At 50.3% G+C, this 23315-nt stretch overlaps 1 protein-coding gene across 3 annotated transcripts in view; it reads left to right on the top strand.

Moving 5' to 3' along the window:
• The window catches only part of PFKFB3 (6-phosphofructo-2-kinase/fructose-2,6-biphosphatase 3), a gene marked incomplete at its 3' end in the record, with an annotated part of 78888 nt that overhangs the window by 48042 nt on the left and 7531 nt on the right, over positions 1 to 23315 (top strand). The window contains exons 1-14 of one of the 3 annotated variants that reach the window (XM_081297798.1): positions 3912 to 4304; positions 11728 to 11853; positions 12833 to 12929; positions 13603 to 13669; positions 14154 to 14228; positions 14546 to 14602; positions 17016 to 17140; positions 17712 to 17919; positions 18239 to 18385; positions 18548 to 18652; positions 20411 to 20540; positions 21201 to 21263; positions 21387 to 21451; positions 22922 to 23095. In XM_081297798.1, the coding sequence (XP_081153924.1) occupies positions 4229 to 4304; positions 11728 to 11853; positions 12833 to 12929; positions 13603 to 13669; positions 14154 to 14228; positions 14546 to 14602; positions 17016 to 17140; positions 17712 to 17919; positions 18239 to 18385; positions 18548 to 18652; positions 20411 to 20540; positions 21201 to 21263; positions 21387 to 21451; positions 22922 to 23095 (1515 nt within the window). In that variant the 5' untranslated portion in view covers positions 3912 to 4228. Of the gene's footprint in view, positions 1 to 3911; positions 4305 to 11727; positions 11854 to 12832; positions 12930 to 13602; positions 13670 to 14153; positions 14229 to 14545; positions 14603 to 17015; positions 17141 to 17711; positions 17920 to 18238; positions 18386 to 18547; positions 18653 to 20410; positions 20541 to 21200; positions 21264 to 21386; positions 21452 to 22921; positions 23096 to 23315 lie in introns of those variants that run through there. The other 2 variants (XM_081297797.1, XM_081297799.1) reach the window with 2 other exon arrangements.

The raw sequence follows: 23315 nt of genomic DNA, 5'->3' as shown, positions 1-23315 counted from the left end.
CAGGGTAGGGTGATGCTGGATATGAAACACTAAGGCAGTTTCAGGAGCATGATCCCAAGCTCAGGAGTGTCATTAAAAAAAGGCAAAAGACCATACCAGGTGGAGTAACATGCACTAAGAAGAAGGAAATGGAAACTTGGGTTTGGTGGGATGTGGTTCACACAATTTGAGTTGATTGACCCAGAGCAAGGCTTTGGCCACAGTGGACCCTCTTTACATCTCAATAATGAGATAGTGAAGTCTACTTGGTTGGAGAAAAAAGTAATGACCTGTGTAGAAAAAGAATGAATTATTTCCTTTTTAAAATAGATGTGACTTTTAGAGCCATTTTAGGTTCACTGCCAGATCAATAAACATCTCTGCCCCTCCTTACTACAGCATCTATAGTTGGAATCTTACAGTCAGTACCTTTTTCAGTTTGGCTTTTTTTTTCATTTAGTGATATGCATTTAAGGCTTCTTTACATCTTTTAGTGGCTTGATGGCTCATTTCTTCTTAGCACTGAGTCATACTCCATTGTCTGGATGTACCACAGTTTGTTCACTCATCTAACAAAGGATATCTTGATTGCTTCCATGTTTTGGCACATATGAATAAAATTGCTAGGAGTTCATGAATTGCTTTTGTTTTTTTAAAAATATTTATTTTTTAGTTTTAGGTGGACACAATATCTTTATTTTGTTTTTATGTGGTGCTGAGAATCGAACCCAGTGCCTCATGCATGCTAGGTGAGCACTTGAGCCACATCTCCAGCCCCTCATGAATTGTTTTTTGAATCGAATGTGTGACATTGTATGGGTGGTCTTGAGTCTCTATTCCCATTCATGTAAGTTACAAATATTTTATTTAAAAAACCCCTCCCCCTCTTTGGATGGATGGTGATAGAAGGGTTTGGTTTTGCTGTTTATGTGGTATCTCAAATTTACTCTCTCTCATCCATGGGATTTTTTAGAGGAGAGAATAATGACACTTTGTGTCTAATTAGCAACTTCTGATTGCTCACAGCCTGCCACAGCTTGTTACCCTCTTTCTCTCCCTGGGGAGGAGGTAGGCACTGGCATGGTTTAATCGTTTAAATCTAACTAGTTGGTGCAGGATCATGCAAATGATGTCACTTACTGCTGTCGTGATAGTCATGGCTTGGAGTGCTGGTAAGGGTTAGATGACACCAGCCAGCAGAGCAAACTAGGAGTAAAGGTCACGGAGGGAAACTACTTCCATGTCCTTTCTCTAAGAGTGGACCTGGCTCAGTGAATTCTGCTCTGCAAGCACTCCACCAAGCACTTGGTAGCGTTTTAAGTAATTGCCCTGCTAATGTCTTGTCTACACAATGACGGTCTTTCTCTGCTCTTTGCTTCCAAACATCTTAATTGTTCTGGGTGAGATCACTGTCGGATCTTCCCCTGCTTGAGGATTCCTCTCAGCAACCTGGGTTAGGGTGGATCTACAATGAGTCTGCCAGTCTGCTGTCTGTGTCAAGTAGAAGATACCTACTCCCCAAACAAACACTGTTCCTGACTGGCTTTCTTCCTTAATCTTTGACCTGCTTCCCTGACCTCTCTAATCGCCAAACCTCCTTTTACTCCTTCACATGAAGCATGGGACTTTGTCTAGATGGACTTGAAGACCTCATGGCTTAAAAAACAAAACAAAACAAAACAAAACAAAACAAAAAAACCCTCATGGCTTAAATAAGGTAGAGGGCTGTGACCCAGAATCAAAAAGAAATCCTGTCTGCCCAAGCCCTTGGAGTTGTTCTGGCTGTAAAAATATCATGTACTAAAGAAATGGTTACAATCTTGGTACCCTTTTCTGACAGGCTGCACTCATTGTATCTTTCCAGTTTGGGGACTTGGGAGTTGGTGGAGCTCTTGAAGGCCATGTTTGAGAAGATAGGGAGCCATTAGCAGAACTAGGTAAAAGAGTTAGGAGGCTCTCTACACCAGGAAACTCAAAACAGCAAGTACTTGGAATATAGTTGCAGTTGGGTTACTTCTAAGCAATTTGGTAGTGAAGTAGTTTTATCTCCCTGGGCTGTCATTTAGTCAGGCCTGTAAAGGCTTCCAGCATTTCAAGCTGGCCATTAAAAACTCTCTCAAGTGTGAATTTGTCCTTGTCCCTCATGCACTCTGATTGCATTTACCTATCCTAAGCAGCAGGGGGATTAAATTGACTTCTGTTTGCTTGCTGCATAGCTGGTGCAGGAGGTGACTGGGCAAGAACCAGTCTTTTTTCTGGAGGTCCACAACTTTATTGACACACAAGCAGGGAAAGTGCCCTGTCTGCACTGGGACCTCTGGGGATGTCAACTGTCTAGTTGCCTGATTGCCAACCCTGGTCAGATGCTGTTATCTAGGTCAAGAGATTAAAGATGTGCCTCCTCTGGCACAGATCCCCACCCTTGACTCCCCTGAGCTGAAACCAATATTGTGTTCAAAATCTTGGAGGGGGGAAAGAATGCCACTTGGTCTGCTTACCTGGCCTATAAGTGTGCAAAATCTTAGTGGGCAAGCAGCAGGCCAGCAGGTGCAGGGTGCTGCCTTGGGCAGTCTGACTCCCTCACTGACTCCTGCAAATCCTAATGCTTGGAATGCTTCCTTGTGGTGCTGGTACGCGCTGACTTGTTTTCCCCTTTGGGTCAGCCCACTCTTATTTTGGGAGTGGAGTGGAGATCTCTTCTCACTTGGGAATTCTAGGCTGTCACCTCTGGCATTTGCTCCCACTGCAGAAAAACAAGTACAAATGCAATGCATCGGGTTTCTGAACAGCTGCCGAGCACGGAAATCAGACAGTCAGCAAAGTTATGTGGGGAGCTGGGGCTCGGGGGGGGGGGCGGCGCGCCAGGGTGGGGTGAGGGAGTCGGGGTCGCAACCCGGAGACCCCGGGGACACGGGCCAGTTAGGTGCCTGGGCGCTCAAGGCCCCTCCGGGCGACCCGGATGCTGGAGAGGGCGGAGGCCCGGGCGGGGCTAGAGAGTGGGGCGGGAGCAGCTGTGCCCGCCGCCAGGGAGCGGACGCCCTCCCAGACGAGCATGCAGGACGTGAGCGACGTGTGGCAGCCTCTGCGCAGACTTTTCCACTGCACTGTGGGTTTCAGCGAGCGCCGTCTCCTTCCCTCCAATCACAGCCCAGCCTCTGCGCAAAGTGTGCACCCCTCCGCAAGGCAGGGCTACGCTTCTATGCCGAGACTTCGCTTGCTAAAGCCATTCATGTTGTGCCCCTGCTAGGGCGGTGGTCCTCATCCAGAGTTCCCCAGACCTTCACCGAACAGCCTCAGATCTGACTACAAGGCTGTCATTTATCACGAGCCGATGCAAACCGTGAGGACCGATAAAGCATGGCTCAGACATATCAAAATGTGGCGAGGGAAGGCTGTAGTGTGTGCAGGGAAAACTACATACATTTTGAGTTTGCATTACCAAGGTGTTGCCTCTTAATAGTAACTCAGGAGTTTATAGTCTGGTAATGGATTTCAGGTGGGAATGAAGTCCCAATTTTATTTACTACACGGAGAAAGCTCAGAGGTCTGGGCTGCAGGGGTTGACATCGCACTAGACAGCGCACCACGTTGCTCTTCTCCCAGCACAATTCAGGTTAGGGACCAGAAATTATTCGGAATTATTCAGGTCTTCTTAAGGGGTAACCAGAGAAAGGTCTAACAAGGGTAAAGAGCAAGCCAGGGCTCCGCATTCTCCTAGGACCTGGGACTAGATAGCAGGAGCAGGGCGTGCTGCTGCTGCCCGCCCGCAGGGGGCGCTAGCAGGCCGCCTCCTGGCTCGCCTATCTTCTTCCCACGTGAAAGGGGGCTGGGACGCAAAGAATGCTGCCCGCCCAGAGCTGACGTGAGCTGTGCTGCCGGCCCGGATACTTTAAAAGGCCGGGCGCTGCGTGTGGCATCCTGGTAAAGCTGGAGAGCAGGCAAGCGGGCGTGCTGTGCGGCGGGATTGCGGCTGTCATTGCGCCCGAGCATCCCGGGGCTTTCCAGAGCAGACAAGCCGGCCGTGCTGGCAGCCACAGCTCTGCGCTCCTCGCAGAGTCCGCCGATCCCCCTACGGGCTAGCGTCCAGGACTTAGCACAAAGCACGTTTCCCAAAGCAGCACAGCGAGCGCCCGACCGCGCGCCGGCGCACGCACCCCTACTTTCCTTTGTTCCCGGGGTCGGCGGCCGTCCTTCTCCCCACGTCGGAATCTCCTCCCGGGGTGGCGGGCCGCCGAGTGCAGCTGCGAAGATGCCCTTGGAACTGACACAGAGCCGGGTGCAGAAGATATGGGTACCCGTCGACCACCGGCCCTCGTTGCCCAGATGTGAGTGCGGCTGCGCGGGGGCCACGCTGCAGATTGCGCCGCGTGCAGGGCCTGGCCATTGTGTGCGGCCGCTTTGTGCCGGTGCTCCTCTGCTGGAAGCGCGCTCGTGCGGGCGCGGTCGGCGGGGCGGGGGCGGCGGCAGGCTGCGCCTCCGTGGATGGACGGCGGGGGCGCTGTGGTCCCGGAAACGGCGAGCGTGCCCAGGACCCGGCTGCGAGAGCTGAGGCGGCGGAAAGCGTGCGCCTAGGGGACTCCGGGGAGGTCGGTCCGGGCGCTCCGTGCCTGCACCAGCGGTTGACTGCCGCCGGGGCGCGGCCCGCCGCTCCTTCGCTTCTCTCCTCCGGGCACCCTCGGGTTCCCCGTCTCCCTACCTTCCTCCGTTCTCTGCATTTCCATCTCCTCTCTCCCCTTGCCATGCATTTGTCTTCTCTGTCACCTGCACATTGCTCTGTCTCTGTCTCCTCTCTTTCTTTACCCTCACCATAAATTTATGTTTTCTCTTCGTTCTCGATTCCTGTCTCCCACTCCTCTGTCTCTGTATTTCCATCCCTCCGCACTTTCCACGACTTCAGGAACGCCCAGGCTGGGGGCGACAGCCATCCGGAACCAAGCCTTTTGCTCTGGGTTTGGGAAGGGTCCCTGGGTTGGTGGCTGCGCAGTTGGCGGCGTTTCACAAGTGCACACACACACAGCAAATTTCCGAGCTCAGAATTTGCTGGCAGTTCGCCTCCTTGCCGCGCCAGACGCCCTGGGTAAACGATTTGGAGGTTCCCTTGGGCTCCATCTATAGCTACAGAGAGTCGTCTCTTGGGCGGCTGAACGGTAGTTGAAATGGTGCTGCCGTTTCAGGTAAGTCGTTCAGAAAAGCCCAACAAGTGCAGAAGGACGAGCTACGTGCTGGGCGTTTTTCTTAGCCCAGGTCGGTAGCCTGAGAGGCAAGGGTGGGATCCAGGTGCAAAATTCTGGTGGCTTGCGGTCATCTGAGGGCAACTTAGTTCCAGGTTGCCACGTTTCTCAGGATGGCCACCGCTGACAGTGACAGCTCACTTGAAGGTTTGCTGGGTCTGAGTCACGACTTCTCTGCCCGAGACCTGCTCCCAGCGGGTGGCGCTGGCCCAGCCAGCAGGTCCTTTCTGTTGGCTTGTGGGTTTGCAGGGAAGAGCTATCCTGCTCTCTTCCTGGGCAAGGTAGCCAGGAGGGACTGGCAGGCTTCTCTCTTTTCTCAGCCTTTTCAGATAATCTGAGGCTTGTTTACTAATCTGGGGCTGGGTGAGGTCTTGATTGTCTTTCTATAAAAATACCCCCAGGGAGATTTGCTCAGGGCCAGATGCAGAAACAAGTCCTGTCCCTTTAGAACTTTTGAATACAGTAAATGTCATCTGTAGAGTACTTAGTAACCTGCAATTGGCCACACAATATATGAGTTGTTTTCCTGTATCCATGTAAGTCCAGGTGATGGTATGTATGTATGCACACATACTCCCTGAATGGTCCCCAGGTTTGGGTCTGAGAGGACCATCCTGTGTTTCTGAGTGGACACTGAGGTTGGTTGGTGATTATGACAGACTGGCAGCATGCAGAAGACATTTTTCAGGCTTCAGAATTCAATCCATTAGTCTCCCTGAGCCTGCACGTATCTCACGCAGATGAGAGATCTGCCCAAGAAGAAGAATCATTGTCAGAACCATTCAGAGCTTGAGGGGGAGGTGTGTCTGCCAAAGCAGATGGATTAAGATGCTTGTCCGTGTCCCACCCGCTCCTGGAATCCTTGTGTGTGGCTCTGGGGTGGAGTCTCCAACACATTCCTTCTTACAAAAATATCTGCAGCCTGGGTATTTATTACACATCCTTATTTCAAGAAGTGGTGTCTTTCCCAGTTTATGTAGTTATATTTGTCTTTTACTGGACTGGGGGAAAGTGAACACTTCTTCTCTAGTAGCATTTGGAACACTGGGTGGGATTTCTTTCTCCTAAACCTGTTACCATCTTCATCAGTGGTCTCCTCCTTGGAGGTCTGCAGCAGATCCCTCTGAGGTTTATTACTAATAGAGGACAGAGGCTGGAGTTGTGGCTCAGTGGTAGAGTGCTCGTCTCATATGCACGAGCCACTGGGTTTGATCCTCAGCACCACATAAATGTAAAATGGGATATTGGGTCCACCTAAAACTAAAAAAATATATATAAAAAAAAGGACACAGGGAATGTTTCTGTTCAGGTACAAAGAACAGTACAACAGCAAAAAGCCCCAGATGGATGAGCCCAAGATGAGTGATATTACTGCCCCTGAAGCACCTGAACTTGGTGCCCTGTTGTCCCACTAACTGTGGTAAGAACTTTGCAAAATAAACGGCTTCCATCAAATGCAAATGGAGACTTGCCGAATTTGTGAATCAGCTGAATCAATTAGAAGTAAGTTCTTGGTTGGCAAGGGTCTCCTTTTTAGTTTATCATCAAGGGTTGGCAAGGGTCTCCTTTTTAGTTTAACCTCCCTACTGATCTAGATGGTTTATTAGTCACTTAGAACCTCAGTTTCCTTGTTGGTAAGGTAAGTTACATTCTGTCTACTTAATTGGGGGTGAAGATATCTGTCCCTCTCAGTGCTGTGGTCCTGAGTTAAGACCTAGCACTTAGGCATTAGATAAGTTGTCATTTCATTGGAGCTTAGAGGGTATTATCACTGGTCAGTGCAGTGCCTTAAACAGTAGGTATAAAGACCACATCTTTTTTTCCTAAAATATGTGTGCATGAGACAAATCCAGTTTATCTTTGCTTAGGATTTAGAACAGGCTGCAGAGGATTGACTGTGGTGAAGATAGGGGGATGTGATAAATTTTCTTCTAGAAGTTATTCCTGTTGATGGCATTGTAACTTAGGGAAGATGGGTCAGTATTCCAGAGAAATCTGTGCCTTGTCCTCAAGTGACCCCTGCAGTGATTCTCAGCTGAGGCTGCCCATTAAAATCATTTGGGTGAGATTTGGAAAAAAAAAATCCATACTGGAGCCTCAAACCAAGTTCAGAATTGCCCCAGTCAGAACCCAGTTAACTTAATTTTTTAAAACTACTTAGGCTTAACCACTTAGGAGAGTCACTCATTTGGGAAGGAGTAGGTGAAGGATTCTGAGAGGGAAAGACCTAAACTGAGCCGTTTGTCATTCAAATAGCCATAATGGTCCATAGGTTCAGAGGACACTGAAGTGAGCAATTCATGTGAATTATGCTGCGGTTCATTCTTACAATAGTGTCTATGGAGCATCCCTCCATTGTACAGAAAAGGAGGTGGAGACACTGAGACAGGAACTTATCCAAGGAAGTGGGGAGGCCAGGCTTCAAACTGTTTATTGACTCCATGTCCTCTGTGCTTCCCATTCTGCTATTGTATTGCCTCCTAAGGTTGCTGAAGAGTCACTATAAAATACGTATTGCCACTGCCTAAGATCATATGGGGCTGTGAAGGTTTAAGATTAGGTTGACATTGGTTAAAATACATATGCAAAGTAATTCATGTATGCCAACGCCATCGAACAGTGCAGAAGAGGTTTTGAAAGAGGTGTCTGTTAGCTGCATTCTGCTGCTGTTCAGTAGACAGCATGCTTCTCTGTGCTGACATTCTGGTCTCCCAAGAGCCAGCTGGGTTAGGTTTGTTTTTCTAGAAACAACTTCTTAGAGTGGTTGTGTATTGCAAGGTCAAAGCAGGTCTTTTTGCACAGCTTGATGCTACCCTTGCTTACGGGTAGGTCAAGGTGGTCCCTGTTAATGAACACAATCTCAGTTTCCTTACATACTTGAGGGAAATGGGTCCTTTCTTGGTTCATAGCTCTCATAAACAGTCCCTTACATTTCTTCCCCTTGAACTTGTTAATTGAAGTGTCTCACCTAAGAACAGATGACTTAGCATCTTTTTATTGTTAAGGTTTACATTTTGCAGAGCCTCCGAGTAGAAGTAAGTTCAAGGGAGGTGGAGGGAGACACGGCAGAGGGTCTTGCCAACCATCTATTTTGTAGTGGTGAGTCTAGTGTCAGGAGGGCAGTTGAGGGCAGCTGTCCAGTGTCTGCTTTTGTCCACATGTTGCATGTTCACAGAGAGGCTATTCACTTCATCCAGGGAGTGATGTAGGACAGATAAGGCTGGACACCCGAGGAGTTTTCATGAAGCTGCAGCAGTCCAGAAGGGCTTCAGGAGGAGAGCTGGATTGGGGCTCAGGGCTGCAGCCTTTCACCCTAGTCATTTTGGAGACAAGCACTGTCTAGGTGGGGGAATCTGCCCGTCTGACGACTTTTTTCATAGTGTATTTCCCCAGTCACTGTCGCTGCAGATGCATGCTGACTTGCTAGCCCTCTCGCTTTCATTTGAAGTCCAGTGTAAGTTTACAGGGCACAGGTAGCCAGCTTGTGCTGTGAACTAACAGAATGATATGGCCAGCTATTGTACACTCAGGGCTTCGCTCAGTGGTACCCACCACTTGGTGACATTGACCCAGATTCTTCCACACATCTTCCTGCCCAAGCATCCAGAGCAAGTGTCTTGTGAACATATAGGGTGGAGGTTCATTCTTGAGACTTGGTGATTTTCTGTGAGTTCTTACTCAAGGGACTGTGGCCTTCACCATCAGCAATACTTTTAGCCTGAGTCTCCCAGGCTGTAATCAGTGGTCTTTAGACAAGAGCTTCCTTCTCCATTACATAGTGAACATGTGTATTCTCTTATACTTTTTGGGGGGTGGGTACCAGGGATTGAACTCAGGAGCACTCAACCACTGAGCCACATCTGTAGCACTTTTTAAAATTTAGCGACAGGGTCTCACTGAGTTGCTTAGCGCCTTGCTAAATTGCTGAGGCTGGCTTTGAACTCATGATCCTCCTGCCTTAGCCCCCACAAGCTGCTGGGGTTATAGGTGTGTGCCATGGCGCCCAGCTTCAAAGACTGTCAAAAATTTAAAATGTTATGCATTTATACAAAATGAAGTGAAAAAGACTAGTATACCTTAGAAAATCTTGTGTTAAAGTCAGTACTCGTCATGCCTCATCCTTTGTGCTATAGCAGAAGAAAAGGCAGGGATCCAGGGAGGGCAGTGACACAGGTGTCAGGATAGGTGGTAAAAAGGGACCATATAGAAGAGACGAGACTGAGGGTCTAAGGGGATTCCGGCAGGGATAGGAGATTATAGACTCATGCAGGAACTTGAGATGTGCTTTGAGTTTAAAAAAGGGTAATGGGGTGCGGGGTGGGGGTGAAGAATAGTAGCCAGAGATTTTTTATTTTTTATTATTTTATTTATTTATTTTTTTTAAAGAGAGTGTGAGAGAGGAGAGAGAGAGAATTTTTAATATTTATTTTTTAGTTCTCGGCGGACACAACATCTTTAGTATGTGGTGCTGAGGATCTAATCCGGGCCGCACGCATGCCAGGCGAGCGCGCTACCGCTTGAGCCACATCCCCAGCCCAGTAGCCAGAGATTTAGTTGAAAGGACATGTGGTTCCGTCCTTTGGCTGAGATCCAGGGGACTTTGGGTGGAGGGAAGCTGCAGCCCCCTTTGAATCTCAGGCAAGAAGCCCACCCAATGGGAAGAATGGCTTCCACCTTGTCAAGGAGGGAGTGATGGTTTCTTTGGATTTGAAATTCAACCTGACCTTTTGCCTAAAGGCATTGACTACTGTGGTGATCGTTTTTTTTTTTTTTGTTTGTTTGTTTTCTGCCTCCCAGATAGTCTACTGCCAGAGGAGATTTGTTCCTGCGATTAGTGGATAGACATAATCCCCGACTTGATAAATCAGTCAGCTTCTGCCTCTGCTTCCTTGGCCTAATTCCAAGAGAGATATTCCATGTGTGCACAGCTGTGTGTCTCCGTGCATGTCTGGATGCTCTTGGGTGGTGGCCTGTGGGGTCACCTGATGAGGATGGGTGCTGGTCTAGGGGAGGGATCAGTGGATGGATATTGTTTCAGGGCACAGGTGAGAAGAGGTCAGCTGTAGCCCCTCTGTGATTTGTTAACTGCAGCTGCCTGTATTATTGGGGTTGGGGTTGGGGTGTGTCCTACGCCCCCCTGGCTCTTAGGGAGGCTGCCCTCTCTCTGGGGATAGCTATGTGGCCCCTTGGTGTTTGCACAGCTCAAGTGCTTATCACCTATGGGACTCACCTTGTCAGCGATAAGCATCGGTTTTCTAGGAATCTGTTTGTTCCAGGGCCTCTGGAAACTGAGGGAATGTGACCACAGGCCTTCAGTGGCTTCTGAGCCTCTGGGAGGCTGTGGTGGCCCTACTTGGTCCTCCTAACTCAGATCCTGAATATTAATGAGTAGGAATGGGAAGCAAAGCACCTGCCTGCCACTCAGGCACTCCACCTCAACCCAGCCCAGGCCCAGGGGCACATCCTCGAGTCCCTCTGTGGTGTGTTCAAGGTGACCTCGGTTGTGATTGTGTTGGGTGTCCCACTTGGGCCTGTCCTCAGGGCTTGGCATTCCTTCCTTCTCACCCAGCTACCTTCCATCTTAGACTTCCCCTGGAGTCTGGGCTTCTGTCCAATTCTAATGACCGCCTGGGCTGGATGTAGGGCTTTCATAGCTCCTTCTGCAGGTCATGGGCCTGTGCCAGGAAGGGATAAGGACAGCTGGGCTGGAGTTGGCAGGTGGCCTTTGGCTTTTGGGAGCTGGCTTGTCACTGGGATATAGGAATTCCAGGAGTCTCAGGGGCAAGATGATGGCCCTAGACCTTCAGTTTCTAGAATAGGCTTCTTTTAGCTGCTTTCTGAAAACCTCCTTCCCTGTGTTCTGTCTTGTCGAGATTCTGAGGCATATGGGACAGTCACTCAGCAGCGGGGGCCAGAAGGGAAATCAGCATTCTGGGTCCCCGACCTACTTTCATTTGATAAGCTCTGGCTTTTAGAAATTGGCTGTTGATTTTTTTTTTTTTTTTTAAAGAAATCCTGCCTGGATTTTCTGTGAGGAGGTTAGAACGTTGACAGTTGGCTTCTCTCTGTCTTTTGGCTCACTGGACCACCTACCTTGTCCCTTTGCTGCCTGCCCCCTAATTTGCACACTGGTTGGAAAGGGCCTCTCCCCACTGCTGACTTTCCCCTCCCTGAGCTAGGGTCCCTTCCTCACACCCCCCAGGAACGCTGTTCCACCCTGCTTTTGCTAACTGGGATCCCCGGCTGGGTCAAGACCCTTTCCTGTCAGATTGAGAATTTGGGACTGGTACTATTTTTGCCACCTTTGTAACTGAAAGGGAGACTGAGCTCAAGGCCTCACTGGGGCTTTGGCCACCACAGGGCTCTGGTCTGCTGGCTTGTTGGTTCCGGGGCTTTGGAACGGGGAGTAAAGTATGTAATTCAGTGTCATTCTTCTAAGTTTGTTGTTGGGCATCGGACTCTGTTCATGAACTTGTGTCACCTGACCTGTGACCCATCTCTTGACTTCTCTTTCCAGCTTGTGGGCCGAAGCTGACCAACTCTCCGACGGTGATTGTCATGGTGGGCCTCCCTGCCCGAGGCAAAACTTACATCTCCAAGAAGTTGACTCGCTACCTCAACTGGATTGGTGTCCCAACAAAAGGTCAGTGGGGTCCCCAGCTAGGCCGTTCTGTTGAGTGCTGCAGCCTTGCAAGCCAGACCCCCTCAGCTGTAAAAAACTTGACCTTCACCTCCAGTAACTCCTGCCTGTGGGCAGGGGCAGGAGTGGCCTGTTCTGGGGCTTGGAGTCTGATCCCAGCCCCATCCCAGCTGTGTCCCCACCATACTGAGTCATCTGCCCCTCCTTATCCTTTAGGTTTTGTCTCATCGGCCATTCTCTTTTTTTCCCACTCCCCTAAATCCTGTCTGATTCATGTGTCAACTCCTCCACGAAGCTGTCTCTGGCCACGTCATTCTGTGTGCATCTTTCATGAAATTAGTGTGGCTCATAGTTGGACATTCCTCTGACCTCCAGTGCTCCATACTTTCATGCTGTCAGTGATACTTTTATGAATCTCTGTCTGGTCTTCCCAACTAAATGAGAAATATCTTGAGGATGAGGGACAGTGTTTTATATTTGTTGTCTCCTGTTATGCCCAGTCAATTTTTCTTTTGGTTCTGGGGCTTGAACCCAGGGCTTTGTGCATGCTACAGTTGCACTCTACCACTGAGCAAGGCACCTACTGCCCCTTAACTATCCCCTTGGCACCATTATGAGACCCACTCACTTGGGGACCAAAGGCAGAAATCATTATTCCTATTTTTGCTAGACCTGTGGCCATCCCCTCTTCCACCATGTCATGATTGACTGGAGGCTGGCCACGTAAGATGCCTCAAGTAGAGCCAGTGGCAGTGGGTACTGTAATTTGTTCTGGGAAACAGAGCTGCTTGCCTCTAGGCAGGGGGTGATGACCTGGGACTGGGAGGTCCACCCTCTGGCTTCCATGCTGGATGTCGTTGTATTCACTGGTGTGTGTTGGTGGGGAGTTGGTTTTCTCTTTTGGTTGAGATGTGTTTGCAGTTGGCTGCGGGCCCCTGCTTCTTGCTGGGTCATCCAGGGCTGTCCTTGTCTCTCTGTCTAGTGTTCAATGTGGGTGAGTACCGCCGTGAGGCCGTGAAGCAGTACAGCTCTTACAACTTCTTCCGCCCCGACAATGAGGAAGCCATGAAAGTGCGAAAGTAAGATGCGGGCTGTTTGTTCGGGGTGTTGGTTTGCTCAGTGTCCAAGCCAGGTTCTCTAAGAGGGAGGGAGAGCAGGCCTGCCGTCCACTGGTGGTCTTCAGCTCCATCCAGTGTTAGGGTAAGCCTCTCGGCGTCTCTGAGACTAGTTTAATCAGTTCCCAGATGTCCTGAGGGAGCTGATGTGGGACAGACCAACAACAGCAGCCACATCCTGAGAGTGGACAAAGTCCTTTTCTTTGGAAATCATCTGTTGTGTTTGCAAAGGATTTCTTGTTAAGCCCGAGGCCTCCTGAAGCCCTTGGGTGCTGGTGTTCAGCCGTGGCTGCACCTTTAGACTCAGCAGGGGAGCTTGTAAAGATTCTCATGCCGATGCCAGGGCTCCACCCAGGCCAGCCTGGTGAGGATCTGTGGGTGGGCTCTGGTGTCATTTTAGTAGCTCCCCTGGAAGAGATTCCAGTGTGCAGCCAGGAGTGAGCACCATCTCCCAAGGGCGCCTTTAACTGTCTACACTGGGCCTCTGACTGGAAGCCTCTAGGCCCGGAGAGGCCTGGCGGGCACCTGGCAGCATAGAACTTGAAGGGCAGGTTCTCGTATTGGGCGAGTGGGGGTGCTCGGGCTCCCCATGCACGACCTGCGCTGAAGTGCGGCTTCTCTTCCTTCTGTGTTGCAGGCAGTGTGCCTTGGCTGCCTTGAGAGATGTCAAAAGCTACCTGACAAAGGAAGGGGGACAAATTGCAGTAAGTCTGGGGAATACAGCGGCGTGGTCTCTTGTCCCCCAGCAGGGTGGTGTCCTCACTGGCCAGAGTGGTGCTGAGAGCCCTCGTGGGGGATAATAGAGAACCAAGAGCCTCTGGCCCTGAGGGTTAAGAGAAGCAGGTGATTCAGGAAGGTGGTCTTGGGATGGCCTGAGATGCGACCCTGCTCTTCTGTCTCCTGCCCCTTTCTGGGCAGCTGGATACCTTCATGGCAGGGTCTGGGTTGCTGCCAGCACTATAGCCAGTGTCCCTCTGTGTCCACCCTCCCACTTCATGTCCCTGCTGGTTTGTTTGCTTTTCCCACTCCTCCCCTCCTGTCCCTGAGAGCTGCAGCTGTGAGAGAGGGAAGGGCCACTGGGAGCATATCCCTGTTCCCTGCAGGACAGTCTCCTGAAGCACATTTTTAGGCTTATTGTTGGTAAATATTGTCAAACTCAGATTCTTTTTCCTCACTTTTCTCTATCAGGTGTTTGATGCCACCAACACTACTCGAGAGAGAAGACACATGATCCTGCATTTTGCCAAAGAAAATGACTTCAAGGTGAGCCAAACTTCTCACTTTGTCCCAATAAGCTCTAGGAAGAGGAGGACACCTCAGAGCCCAGCTCCTTCCCTGATCCCTGCTGGGTCCTTTGCCTCCTGCCACCTGAGTTTTGCTGTCTATAGATAAAGCCTTCCTGAGGCAAGGCTCAGGTTGGGGAGGTGCTCCTCTGTGGGGGAGGGGAGGGATCCACTGCAGGCAGGTGATTGTTTTATGTCTTCCGGACAGTCGTCCTTGCTTCTCGTATGTGGTAGTGACGTTGGAATTGGCCCTTTGTGATGTTTGTTGTGTTAATATATCTGCCTCACTTCTACCAGGCGTTTTTCATTGAGTCCGTGTGTGATGACCCTACAGTTGTGGCCTCCAACATCATGGTAAGACCATCAGGAAGCCCCATGCACTTGCAGCCACACTGACTGCAAGGACATTTGTAATCTTAGAAAAGTAGGAGCCCAGGTTGTGAGGTGGACATGGGGCAGGGGCAGAAGGACACCGGGATGTGTACCTCAGGAGCTTGCTGTCCTGGCTGGCTCTACTCAGGGTCCTTGAGGAGACTTGGCAGGATAGTCTTGTTGGGGACATGAGAGATTTCCAGTGAGGAGATGGAGAGCAGTTTCTGCAGGTGACAGGAGCTTGGCAGTAGAGTGGCCACGGGTCTGTCTGGGATCCAGGGCAGCTGACCCCTCCAGATGGGATAGGAAGCAGCAGGCTGATCTCCTGTGCTGAGAAAGTCTCTTGGGTTGTGTATAAGCACACGTCTCTAGGACTTGGCCTACTGAAGGCAGAGTCCCCAGGCTTGGGAAGAAGGACTGTAGTAAAGCTGTTCTCCTGCTAGTACAAAAATCTAACAGACTTCTCCAATGTGAGAGGGAGCTAGAGGGTACTTGGCAGCATAATTTGATTAATTCTTAATTTTATCACTTGATAGCAATGTATTGTACATAGAAATGGTTTGTGTGAGGACTTTCTCTTAGGTCACCTCTTCATATTGTAATTCATAAAGAAGAGCAGTTCTTTTTGGAGAGTGAATGCTGTGGTATTGCTGCATACAAATAGATCTTTTTGTGTGTGTGTGGTGCTGGTGATGAAACCCAAGGCTGTTCTGCCACTGAGCTAGATCCCCGGCTCTATTTTATTTTATTTTATTTTATTTTTTAATATTTTATTTTTTAGTTATCGGCGGACACAACATCTTTGTTTGTATGTGGTGCTGAGGATCGAACCCGGGCCGCACGCATGCCAGGCGAGCGCGCTACCACTGAGCCACATCTCCAGCCCTATTTTATTTTATTTTGAGACAGTGTCTCACTAAGTTGCCAAGGCTGGTCTTACACTTGCCATCCTCCTGCCTCTAGTCCCTGGGGATTTCAGACATGTGCCCCTGCGCCCGGCACGAATACGCATTTTTAAAGGGGATTCTAAACACACATTAGCTTCTGATATTGGTCCTTTGCTCCAAGGCAGAGGATACACTTACAGGTGTTGGTAAGAAGTGAGTTCATATTTCAGGAAGAGCTCTTTGAATTGAGGAAAACCTGTTCAAATGAGTTTTAGTGGGTCCAAAGGAAGAGGCTCAAAGTACAAGGAAACAGAAGTTGCAATAATCTGAACAAAGGCCTTTGCTGTTTCTTTGGCTTGACTTTCCTTGTTCCATTTGGTAGAGAAGTCAGGTGCAGCTGGGAAACCATTTTCCCCAGTAAGTTGTTACCAATGTGCTTAGCTAGCAGTTTTTTTTTTTTTTTAGATGTTCATAGACCTTTTTTAAATTCATTTATTTACATGTGGTGCTGAGAATCGAACCCAGTGCCTCACACATGCTAGGCAAGTGCTCTACCACTGAGCCACAACCCCAGCCCTTAGCTATCAGTTTATCTTTTATCTTTTAGTGTTAATGCAGCTTGTCATTTCCCCCAACCCTTTGGGTACAGAAGTCTCTTGCTTTGGTTAAATCTTGAAGCAGCTTTGCAGGTTAGGTGTGAGAGCTGGTGAACTTATTTATTTTTTTATTGTGTGATACATGTTACCATTTTAGCGGCTTTACCAGGCCTTTCTGTCTGCCCATCTGTAACTGCACCATGAAACACCAGCTACCCGTTCACTGACTTGGAGCCCTGAAGTGCCACTGTCTCCTAGTTGTGATGGTTGTCAAGGAGAAAGGAAGCACAGGCATTAAAAAATCCTGAATTTCCCCTAAAATCTGCCTGGTTCCTTGGACCTACTGTGCCATTACAGGAGAGGGCAGCTTCACTCAGGAGGGCAGCCCTTGGAGAGGTGTGGCCCCAGGTCTAGTTAGACAAGCAGTTAGTCACAGACAGCCACAAGTGGGTGCTGCCTCTGTCCAAGTGAATGGATAGCACACTCAAGGTCAGGGGCATCCCTAGCAACTATTAATGTGCCTTTTGACTTGCTCCTGGTGTGGGGAACATTACAAATGCTTATGTGGGATTTAGCTCAATTGAGGGCCAGGCTATCTGGTGGTGACTCAGTTACGGGACTGATCCTGACTCAGTGGTCTATTGAGGTGTTCATTATGGGATCCTTGTGGATTTCCTGTGTCTGTCCTTGCCGCCGGTGATTCTGTCTCCCCTGGGCATTCTCCCAATGTAATCATGGGGCTCCGAGTCAACCCCCAGTTTCTTTTTTTTTTTCCCCTCTTAAACGCTGGGTAGGATAATCTTTATTCTGAGCCTTTCTGGGCTTTCCCCTTTTGAAAGCTCCAAATCCTGCTTTATCTAAGCAGAAAGCCTCCCAGCGTGATTCATCAGCTGCCTCTTTGTGGCATTACAGGAAGTTAAAATCTCCAGCCCGGATTACAAAGACTGCAACTCGGCAGAAGCCATGGACGACTTTATGAAGAGAATCAGTTGCTATGAAGCCAGCTATCAGCCGCTGGACCCTGATAAATGTGACAGGTAATTCCAAGAGGTGTCTGTCTCTGAATTGCCTCAATTAGGGCTTTTAATGTTTGCTTGATGTTCCCACAAAGCATTTGCCCCTGAATACTTCCATAAACTCTCCTTAAAAAAATCATGTGCCTGTACACATGACATAACGCATCCCACTATTTATAGTGTACCAATAAAAAATGAAATTATTAATGTCTTTAAAAAAAATCTTGATTACAAACAATACAAACATTTTTGTCAGCTCGTAGAGGTGGAGGAGGGGTGCCCACTTGAGCCCTGTCTTGCTCCTGTCCCCTGAGACTTCCCTCATTTCTTTTCCATTCTCTCGCTTTTCTCTCCCCCCTTCTCCTGGGTGGCCAGCCAGCTTCTTGGCCAGACCCTGCTGTGGGAACCAGCCTTGCCCTTACTCTCTGGCTCCTGGAGGGGAAGACGGAGTCTGCCCTGCAGTGTTCGGTCCCGCATTGCCATTTTCCCAGGGAGCAAGTCTCTGGAAGCCAGCCCAGGCCCAGGGGTGGGTGTGTTGATGGTGATGTCCAGGGAGGCCCGAGGGGTGGTCCTCAGTGGTGTTTCTTTGTAGGGACTTGTCATTGATCAAAGTAATCGACGTTGGCCGGAGGTTCTTGGTGAACAGAGTTCAGGACCACATCCAGAGCCGCATCGTCTACTACCTAATGAATATCCACGTGCAGCCCCGCACCATCTACCTGTGCCGGCATGGCGAGAATGAGTTCAACCTCCAGGGCAAGATCGGCGGGGACTCAGGCCTGTCCAGCCGAGGCAAGAAGGTAGGAGGAGAGTGGAGAGCAGGGGCTGGGGGCTGATGGGTGGCAGGAAGGGGCCGGCTCCCATGTGTAGGAGGGTAGTGGGGAGTGCCTTGTCTCCTGTCATTGCCTCACTATGGTATATGTGTGTTTGTGTGTGTGTGTGTGTGTGTGGACTAGGAGGGGACAAGCAGAGCTACGTCTCCTGGGCTCTGAGGAGCTTGTATCCTATGGGGTCAGCCACCCTCAGTACTGTGGGTCCGTGTCAGCCCAGCCCAGCATGGGGGGTGTGAACCCTGCAGGAGCCCGCATCACTGTGCCCCTTCTCCCTGTCAATTGTCAGTTTGCCAATGCCCTGAGCAAGTTTGTGGAGGAGCAGAACCTGAAGGACCTCCGGGTGTGGACCAGCCAGCTGAAGAGCACCATCCAGACGGCAGAGGCGCTGAAGCTCCCCTATGAACAATGGAAGGCGCTCAACGAGATCGATGCCGTGAGTCCCTGGACCAGCGTGGCCATGGTGGGGGAGGGTGGGGGCAGAGAGGTACCCGTGTCCCTGGGGCATCCTGGGTGGCCTCCGCAGGTCTCCTGCAGAGCCTCCTGCCGTGTTCCCTTTGGGTGTGTTCCCTGGAGTGACCGCGGGTGTTTCCATCAGGGTGTGTGTGAGGAGCTGACCTACGAGGAGATCAGGGACACCTACCCTGAGGAGTACGCGCTGCGTGAGCAGGACAAGTACTACTACCGCTACCCCACAGGCGAGGTGAGCTGGGGGGTTGCCTCCTGTCCCATGCTGTTTGTGGGCCTTTGTTCGTTTCCTATGAGGAGGTTGGGCAGGTGGTGAGTGCTGTGGGTGGGCTTGGCATAGAGAGGGCTGTGGCTCCCCATTCTGTTCCCTGCAGGCTCCTTGTTACCTCTGCCAAGGTTCCACTTAGGAACTTTGCTGTTTCTTTGGTTTGACTTTCCTTGTTCCACAGCCTTAGGGGAAGTGCAGTTATATTCTCCCATAAGAGAAAGTGGGGGGTGCATGGATTTGACTCTACACTCTTAGTGACGTGGGACAAGGCTTCGCTCGGCACCAGAGCTTGAGATAGCAGACAGGCCAGGCCCCAGGATGTCATCTAGTATCACTGGTGCTGGGGTCTGAGCTAATGCTGGCAGAGGGCATTTCCCCTTGTGCAGCCGGTCACCCTGTGGTACTGTGGGAGCCTGGCCAGGCCCCTGGTGGACACCTACTGGGTACCCTTCCTGGACATGCCCTTTGAGCATTTGTCATACCGAAATCCCTGGTGGGCAGCATGCTGCCCTCTTGTCTCATGCTTGCCCTTGCTCACAGGGCTGCTGGTTAGGAGGAAAAGGAGGGTGGGAGGGGCCCAGGTGAAGAGGAGCTTTGCAGATCTTTATTTAGAGACAAAACCATACCCCTTTTTGTTGACGAAAAAACTTTAACCATGTCAGTGGGTTTCAGTAGACAGTTGTCCCTTGGTATCTTCAGGGAATTGTTTCAGAACTCCCTGAAGATACCAAACCCTGTAGATAGTTGCTCAAGATATTATTTGCATATAATCTACACACATCCTCCCCTGTACTTGAAATTATCTCTGGATTGCTTACAATACCAGCATAATGTAAGTGCTCTGTAAGCAGTTGTTAAACAGTTGTTTAGGGAATAATGACAATTTAAAAAAAAAAATCTGCATTCAGTCAGTCAGATGCAGTATTTCCCCCCTACACTAGGTGTTGAACCCAGGCCGCCCACATGCTAGGCAAGTACTTTACCCTTGAACTATACCCCCAGCCCTTTTTTATTTTATTTTGAGATGGGTCTTGCTCAATTGCTGAGGCTGGTCCCCCTGAGTCACTGGGATTACAGGTGTGCCACTGTTCCCAGCTGCAAACTGACATCACCTGAATATTTTCAATCTGCACTTGGTTGTGGAACCCACAGAGTCAGGAGGCTGGCTGTATTCACAGTGCCATGTCACCGTCACCACTCATTCCAGAACATTTCCCTCACCCCTAAAGGAGACCTCAGACTTGTTAGCAGTCATTCCAGATTCCCCCAGCCCCTGCCCCTGGCAGTCATGAACTTATTTTCTGCCTCTGGAGTTGTCTGTTCTGGGCATTTTGTAGAAGTGGAGTCATGCAGTAAATATGGACTTTTGTGCTTGGCTTCTTTGGCTCAACATAAAAGGTTTTGAGGTTCCTCCATTTTGGGGTGTGTGTCATTCATTCCTCTTTATGGCTGAATAATATTCTGTTGTACAGTCGCACTTCCTCAACCACCTCTCTCCCTCACCCCCCAGGAGAGGTGAAGGAAGAGGAAGGCACTCAGAGAAGCTGGCAGGTGTATGTTCCCCTCAGGATTTTTGTGTTCACCTGAACACTCAGGGGATGGGTTGATGGGTGGATGGGTTGAATGACCAATACTGAGCTCTCATCCATGATCACAGAAGGTTGGTGGCAGTGCTCTTCCCTAGGTGCCCTCTGCTCTAATGTGGTGTCCCATTCCTGTGCTTAGTCCTACCAGGATCTGGTCCAGCGTCTGGAGCCTGTGATCATGGAGCTGGAGCGCCAGGAGAATGTGCTGGTCATCTGTCACCAGGCTGTCCTGCGCTGCCTGCTGGCCTACTTCCTGGATAAGAGTGCAGGTTCGGTCAGGCAGTCTGTGGCCTTGGGAAGGAGTGGGAAGAAATCTGGCCCTTGAGTGCAGGTGGCTACAGACCCGTGGTTGCCCACCCTGCTGCGTGTCTGAGTGTTAGGAGAGGCAGGACAGGGCTCTGGCTCCCAGCCTGCAGCAGGATCCTCTCCTCCCAGAGCCACCTTGCTGTCCCTTGGGAACACTGCTCATCAGGTCAAACACAGCCTACCGGAAGCCCTCAGCTCCATACATAGAAGGGCCTTTGTGTGTGTGTGTGTTTGTGTGTGTGTGTGGGAATGTATCTCTTCTCATCAGTCCATTTCCAAAGAACAAAGAGCCCAGAGAATGCTAATGAGAATCTCACGCCCAAGACCCAGATGAATCCCTAGACAGACCTGAATTTTTAGGAAAATAGTTTTTTTTTTTTTTTTTTTTTTTTTTTTTTAAGAGAGTGTGGGTTTTGGGTTTGTTTTTATTATATTCTTTTGGATAGGTGTTTTTTCCTAGGGCCACCCGCCTTGGACAGGATGACCTGAATATTGGAATGAGATGCCCTTTCCCCAGAACGGCTTCTGGGGCTCCTGGTGTGGGCCCACAGATATCCCTTGATTCTTCCTTCTGCCTCAAGTCTTGTACCTAATTGTGGGATCATCTCTCTTTTTTTTTTTAGAAGAGATGCCCTACCTGAAATGCCCCCTTCACACTGTCCTGAAACTGACACCTGTCGCTTATGGTGAGTAGCAGCCCTTGCCAAGCAGTGCCTCTGGGGTCTGTGTCTCTTGGTGGCCCCGGGAGTTGTAGGCAGGACTGTCCCTTTAAAAGAAGCTGTTCTCTCCCCCATCCTTCGTCCCCCCAGGTTGCCGTGTGGAATCCATCTACCTGAATGTGGAGTCAGTGAGCACACACCGGGAGAGGTCAGAGGTGAGTGGAGGTCTCTCGATGGAGGATGCCCCCTTCCTGGCCTTCATCATGGGAGGCCTGGGGAAGGCCCCATGCAGTTCTCGCGGAGCAGCTTGGCCTGGGTGCCTTCCCTGGTCAGGACCTCTGTGCTCCTGTCCGTCTTTCCTGTGGCTTCTTAGGATCTATTTATTCCTTTTCTTTCTTTCCCTGCTCTCTCTCCCCATTTCTCCTTGACTGGAGAAGTGCAATTATCTCCCGTTGAAACCTCACCCTAGCATAGTGTCTGTGGCTTTTTTCAGCCCCTAAAACTGCTTTCAAGTTCCAGAGTCCTGGCTGTGACAGGATCAGCCCATCTTCAGGTCATCTGCATGTGCTTAGGTTCAGAATCAGCAGGAATTTAGGTGGGAGACCAGCAGGAAGGATTTCAGGATACCCAGAGCTTGGTCGTTTTTGTCTTCCTCGGGGAGTTCCTAAGATTTTGGGGTCACTCAGGGCAAGTCTCTTACTCAGCAGATTTCATCTCTGTCCAGGAGTGCATTGTAAAAGTGAGTTTGAATTTGTTTTCTACAGGCTGTCAAAATGCGTGCTTTGCTAGTGTAGTCTTATACCGACCGTGACTTTCTGTGGAGTCCCCCATCTAAGGAGCTTGGCCATCAGAGTTTGGCATGAAGAACACATGAGATGTTAGACAGTTTACTGCCCAGCTTCATCTGTGGAGTGAAACGAGAGGCCGATGTTCCTCCGCCGCCTCACCCTGCCTCTGTAGCCCTTCCCCTCTGAATGAGTTCACTGAATCTGCACTGCCTTAACCCTGTGAGGACAGCCCTGGCCTGGCTGCGGCCTGCTGCTCCAGACCTGGGGTCTCAGAACACTTGCTTGCGGAGCACCAGAGTGGTGCAGTGACAGAGAGACCTCAGGGCAGAGGCTCTGGGCCAGGGCCTGTGGGAGTGATGGTGTCTGATCCTAGCTGGCAGACTCTGCCTAATGCTGATTTTCCTAATTTTGGTCTCCTGGCTGGTTTGGAATTCCCCGAGTCCTGTCCTCTGGCAGGGTATGGCCCACGAGAGTGTTCAGCAGATGCACATGTGTTGCAGGTCCTGGGCAAAGGGAACTGGCACCGACACCTTTCTCTCCCTCTCCTTTGAGCCTCAGACCCAAGTGTTTCTCTTGGGGGCCCTTCGGGGGCTGGAAGCAAGGTTCTTTTCTCTGACCTCCTTCTCTGCTGTGATTGAAATTATTCTTCTCCCTACTGTGCTCACATTGTCTCTGTCATGTGGATGCCCTTTGGAATGATCCAGGGAAGGAATGGGAGGGAATCACCCCTGTCCCCGTTCGGAGGTCGTGGCACAAACACGGCCCACTGCCACTCACTTGGTCCAGCTGTGGTTGTGTCCATAAAACTCAGGAGTAGGGGGACTTTCATGTGGCTTATCTCCCTCCCTTCACTCCCTGTAACTGTCGCCTTCTCTCTTTTGTCTTTGTCTCGCTTAGGATGCAAAGAAGGGACCTAACCCGCTCATGAGACGCAATAGTGTCACCCCACTAGCCAGCCCCGAGCCCACCAAAAAGCCTCGCATCAACAGCTTTGAGGAGCATGTGGCTTCCACTTCTGCTGCCCTGCCCAGCTGCCTGCCCCCGGAGGTGCCCACGCAGCTGCCCGGACAAGTCAGTGACTCCCCTTTCCTACCTGCCTGCGAGGGAGCGTGGCTGGGGCAATGGCCCTGGACCCAGGATGTGTCATGTTTGTGAGTGAGTGGAGTCTGTGAGAGTGTGTGTGCCTGCGTGCACATGTACGTGTGTTGGGGGAGAACACAAGAAGCCCCCTCTGAAGACCTTTCCTTGCTGACAACTGTAACTGCACGTGTCCTTCTGAGGTTGTGATCTT

This window comes from Spermophilus citellus, assembly GCF_964194105.1.
Source record: "Spermophilus citellus genome assembly, chromosome: 6".
In the NCBI taxonomy this organism is placed as follows: Eukaryota; Metazoa; Chordata; class Mammalia; order Rodentia; family Sciuridae; genus Spermophilus; species Spermophilus citellus.
Note: the sequence above shows the minus strand (reverse complement) of the source record. Positions and strands in the feature narration are given on the sequence as shown.